Source organism: Hydra viridissima, unplaced genomic scaffold, assembly GCF_058129835.1.
Source record: "Hydra viridissima isolate aposymbiotic clone 2 unplaced genomic scaffold, HvirCarnegie_v1 scaffold_2, whole genome shotgun sequence".
Classification (NCBI taxonomy): Eukaryota; Metazoa; Cnidaria; class Hydrozoa; order Anthoathecata; family Hydridae; genus Hydra; species Hydra viridissima.
In genome coordinates, this window is record NW_028324301.1 from 14563218 (window position 1) to 14569016 (window position 5799).

Consider the following 5799-nt stretch of genomic DNA (forward strand, 5'->3'; position numbering starts at 1 on the left):
CCTGGCAAACAATTGCCATTTCCACAACTCAAAGTGCCACGCATGTAGCAGAATTGGACATAATAAAAGAAGATGTCAATCAGAAAAAAAAGAATATGTTGGTAGGAAGGAGAAGAAACTAGGAGTGAAACAAATTGAAGTTTATGAGGGATTAACTAAAGGAAGCACTTCTGATGCAGATGAAAATAAAAGTGATTTTTTAGCCTTGTATTCAATAGGTGAGGAATCTGAGAGGGTGAATGGAGGTTGTTAGACCAGAAGGAATAGGGTTGGTTGAAGTAGATTATAAAGGACAACCTTGCAGTTTACCTATAACTGTAGTTAAAGGAAATGTGCCCACATTAATGGGAAGAGATTGGATTCAGATACTGAATCTAGAATGGATGGAATTGTGTAAAGGAATGAGAAATGTTAATGTTTGCAATGGGTTTGATTCGAGGGTAGAAGCATTAGTGGCGAAATTTCCAGAAGTGTTTAGTGATAGTTTAGGATGCCTAAAAGATTTTAAATGTCACATACCCATACGTAAGGATGCACAACCAAAGTTTTTTAAACCAAGACCAGTACCGTATGCTTTGAAGACTAAGATTGAACAAGAGCTTGATTGCTTGGAAGACCAAGGGGTTTGGAAAAGAGTCCAGTATTCAAAATAGGCAGCACCCATAGTGCCTGTTCTAAAGAATTCAAAAGATCCTTTGGGTCCGTTGCGTATATGTGGGGATTATAAAGTAACAATAAATCAAGCTGCCCCTCTAGACACCTATCCAATACCAAACACTACTGATCAGTTAGCCACTATTGCAGGAGGGCAGAAATATACCAAGCTTGACTTGTCCCAGGCATATCAGCAACTTTAATTAGATGAAGCCTCACAAGAACTTCTAACAATAAATACGCATCAAGGTTTATATCAGTCGACTCGTCTTCAGTTTGGTGTTCATAGTGCAACTGGGATCTTTCAAAGAGAAATGGATAGAAGGTTGGGCAGGTTACCATTTGTGAAAGTACGAGTGGACGATATACTCATTTCTGGAAAAACTGACAAAGAGCATTTAAGCAATTTAGAATCTGTATTAAGAATATTAAAGGAATCAGGACTAACTCTTTAAGTATCTAAGTGCTCTTTCATGCAACCTGAAATGGTATTCTGTGGTTTTATAATCAGCCAAGAAGGTTGCAGACCAAAACCACAAAATGTGGAAGCAGTCAAGGATGTTCCTCGACCCACTAATGTCAAAGAGTTAAGAGCATTTTTAGGCATGGCTAACTATTACAATGCCTACTTACCTAGGATGGCTTCCATTACAGAACCGCTCCATAATTTGTTGAGGAAGAATGTATTTTGGAAATGGAGTATAAATAGCGAGGAAGCTTTTCAAAAAGTTAAAACTTTATTATGCAATGCACCATTGTTAGCCCACTTTGATCCATCAAAAAAAATCATAGTTCACTGTGATGCCAGTCCACATGGTGTGGGAGCTGTTCTGAGCCAAGAGCAGGAGGATGGTAGTAAAAAACCTGTTAGCTTTGCTTCAAGAACATTAAGTATGTCTAAACGAAATTATGCCCAAATTGAAAAGGAAGGATTAGCATTAGTTTTTGCAGTAAAAAAATTCATCAGTTTTTATATGGGCACAAGTTTACTTTATACACTGACCATAAACCTCTGCTGGGGCTATTTTCAGAAAATAAGGAACTTCCTGCAAGAGCTGCTGCAAGAATATTACGCTGGGCCCTGCTACTGTCAGCATACGATTATAAACTACTATATTGTCCTGGTGAAAGGAATGCAGCGGCAGATGGTTTAAGCCGTTTACCATTAGATGCATCGAGGGAAAAGTCATGATTAAAGACCATGGGTGTGGCTATGATGGAGCTAGTAAGAACCCCTATTACAGAGAAACAGTTAAGGATAGTCTCATACAATGATCCCATATTAGGAGTGGTTCTAAATAAAGCGTTAGGTGGAAGATTAATGATGGAAGATAGTAAAATGGAGCTGAAACCATACACATCTAGGTTTTCTGAGTTGTCAACAGAGGGAGGTTGTTTGTTGTGGGGGCGAAGAGTAGTGGTGCCTAGAGTGTTACGAGAAACAGTATTGGAAGAGTTACATGATGTTCATCCAGGAGTGAGTAAAATGAAAGCTTTAGCTAGAAGTTATGTCTGGTGGCCCGGAATCAATTCCAAAATTGAGAACAAAGTAAAAAATTGTGAGACCTGTCAAAGAAATCAGAAGTGTCCATTAACTGCGTCACATCCGTGGGAATATCCAAGTAGACCATGGGAGAGGTTACATATTGATCATGCAGGTCCAATAAATGGGAAAATATTCCTAGTAGTAGTTGACAGTTTCTCAAAATGGATCGAAGTGGAAAATGTGAAAAGCACTGAAGTCAAAACAACGGTTAGGGTACTCAGGAGATTGTCTTCAACCCATGGTATACCTAGGGTTATTGTTAGTGATAATGAATCTGGGTTTTCAAGTGAAGAATATAAACAGTTTTTGTCTTCAAATAATATCAAACCAATCTATGCAGCACCGTATCATCCAGCCTCAAATGGTCAAGCAGAACGAATGGTTCAAACAATTAAGAACTCTTTAAAAACTTTTCAAAGGAGTGATGTTGAGATGCAATTGTGTCGCTTCCTTTTTAAATATCGCTTAACACCACATTCTACAACTGGAGTTTCTCTGGCTGAACTTTTATTAGGTATCGGCAGTTGGAAAGGTTAACTATAAAGTGTTGACATCGGATGGTCGTATCCAGATTAGACATATAGATCAGATTATAAAACGTCACGTGAAAGATTGCATCAAACCTTTAGTTAAAACAGTAGAGGGCATGAATAGTCCTTTGTTGAACAATCAAATACCTGAAACAACCGAAACATCAGTTCCAAGTGATAACATGTGTGATGAATGTGAACCGATTAACAAGGATATTAATCCCAACAGAGTATGTGAACAGTTTGAAAGTGAAAACGTTGGCCCCGAGAGACCTTGTGAACAACCTGAGTCATCTTCTGAGCCCATTTCTACAAAAAGCCGAAGGTCAGGTCGAACCTGTCGTAAACCAGCATATTTAGAACAGTATGAATGATTTATGGGTGGAGGATTGTTGTAACTGTGTAATCCGGATTCTGGCGGAGCACTATGCATCGCTTAGCAGAAATAGGATTTTGTACATATTTTTTGTGATTTTTCATATTTAAACTTTTTAAGTTTTTTTTTTTTACATTTAGTTTTTAACTCTTTATAAAAAAAAAATTATTTTAAGTTTTTTTAAACTTTTGACATCTTAAGGGTTTTTTTGAGGTTTTAAAAAACTCGCATTTTCGTTAAAATCCTTTCAAAGTATATGATAAGTGTTAAATTTCTAAATTATTTTTATGCGAAATTAAAATAATCATGTATTTAATTGAATGTAAAACTAGAAATAGAAAAAAAAGGGTTTTGGCATAGCATTTTTTTGCTGATTTTTTGAATTTCTTAAATATTGATTGATTTGAGCATGTGGTCACAGAGGTCGCCTCGTTTTTTTTTGAATAAAATATAGCTACTGCGAATTGACTTTACTGCCATGCAAAAAAATTAAGGCGACCTCTGTGACCTCATGCTTAAAAATCATTTTTACTACTGTGAATTTTATTCAAAAACCATCAAAATTCTGTGAAATGAAAATTCCGTCGCTCAATAACTTCCGGAAAGTTTTTCTTTGATTCAGTTTTACCTTGCGATGATTTTTATTAACTATCAAAATGGCTACATTCACTCTTCGTCAACTTTTAACACATACATTTCCTCCAAGGCATATATTCTTAAGAAAAAATTTTAAAGCCTGTGCAAAACTTTTGGAGTCTAAGTTTCAAAATTTTTCGAAGACTAGCTTTTGAGTTGATAAAAAACTTTAACAAATGTGGAAAAAAAAAGCAGTTTGTTCTTCACTAAATACAAAGATTTTCTGGATAAAAAAATAGAATACAAACCATATGTCTGGTAATTTTTTTATTACTTCTAAAATAAAATGTTATATATATATATATATATATATATATATATATATATATATATATATATATATATATATATATATATATATATATATGTAGCTTAGAAACAGATCCTGAGCAACAGATAAGGAAATATGAGGAGGGACAACTTATTTTAAAAGAGGGTGAAAGGCTGATTCAGCAGGGTAACCTGCTCATCAAGCAGGGTGAACAAAAAATGAAGGAGGGCCAATTAAAACTTGAAGGTCTTAGACTGAAGTTAAACAGGTACGTGTATATATATATATATATATATATATATATATATATATATATATATATATATATATATATATATATATATATATATATATATATATATATATATGTAAAGTTAAAAGTTGTACACACATTTTATACATGTTTTAGGAGAAATACTGTAACAATGGGCAACGGGAACACCTGAAGCACCAAAACCTAGAAAATCTTTTTTAGAACTTACAAGTAGGATGAAACGTAAAAGAACTGATAATCTTCAGGGAAAAGAACTGGAAGAACTTCAACATGCTGTAAAAAGGTTTGCATCTAATCCCTCTACTGCACCCAGGTCTAATTTATATGGTCCAAATTTATCATTGCATACTTTTTGCAATTTGAGACTAACAGACAGAACATGGGCTGAATTTTAAAAAATTGTTACACAAAATCATCATCTTTTTCCTCCAGGTTTAACCAAGTTAAAAGAATACAAAAATTTGACATATCCAGAGCAGGTGAAATATTCAGAAACTGAAGTAAAATGTAGTCTATTCAACATGATCAAACATTCAGTTTCTAGAGTGTTTGAGTATCTTTTGGAGGATGATGATAATTCTATTAAATTTTTAGCACAGGAGGAATGTGATAACATATATGTTATTTGCAAAGTGGGTGGTGATGGTCAGAGTGACCAATCTGAATTTCAGAATGCAGCAACTATGAAGAGAGGTGTGGATGATTCCACTTTGTATAGTATAGTGTTTGTACTATTGGAGATTCGAAGTGGAAAAAAGATACTATGGAAAAATTGTAATCCAAATAGTCCAGATGCAACCCGTCATCTTATGTTTTAATTTGCCAAAGAGACTACTAGTTTTATTCAAGAGAAGTTTGAACATTTACAAAATGAAATTTTGTCTTTAGGGAATATTAAGTTTACACTTCATGACAATACTTTTGTTATAAATTCAAGTTTGTCAACTATATATATAATGAATGATGATAAAACACTTAATGCTGTGGTATCAAAAATGCTTAAAAAAAAATATAGCATCTCAGTGCTGTCATGTATGTCAAGCAAGTCCTAAGGAGTTTAATTTGGAAACCATTTGGAATAAAGATAAAGATGTAGACAAGAATATATTGAAACTTGGAATTTGCAGTCTTCATTTGTGGATATGCAGCATGGAGTGGGTTTTCAATACTGCTTGCAAACTTCCAGCAGTGAAACAAGGAAGAAAAATTCCAGCAAAAAACAGCCAAGAATTTATTGAAAACAAAAAAAAATTCCAGCACTTATTCAAAATACAATTAAAAATAAGGGTATCTTTTGTCAGGAAGGGAAGTGGTACATCCAACACTGGCAATGTTGCACGAAAATTCTTTAATAATCCATCTGTGACTAGAAGAATTTTAAATTTGAATACCACTATGATCAAACTATTTAGGGACCTGCTAATTGATATAAGTAGTACAACCGCAAGACCGGATGTGAGAATTTTCAAGCAGAAATCTGAACGTCTGTTTGGTCTCATTTCTAATGATCAG

General features: G+C 34.2%; 1 protein-coding gene and 1 pseudogene across 1 annotated transcript; both read left to right on the plus strand.

The window, feature by feature from the left end:
- The first annotated feature begins 239 nt into the window (after nucleotides 1–239).
- LOC149892136 (uncharacterized) lies at nucleotides 240–1109 on the plus strand. Its single transcript, XM_090078063.1, has 2 exons — nucleotides 240–623; nucleotides 915–1109. The coding sequence occupies exons 1-2, from the start codon at nucleotides 240–242 to the stop codon at nucleotides 1107–1109; spliced, it is 579 nt and encodes a 192-aa protein (XP_089934189.1).
- A 3327-nt stretch (nucleotides 1110–4436) lies between these two features.
- LOC149892137 (uncharacterized) lies at nucleotides 4437–5494 on the plus strand (annotated as a pseudogene).
- The last annotated feature ends 305 nt before the right edge of the window (nucleotides 5495–5799 follow it).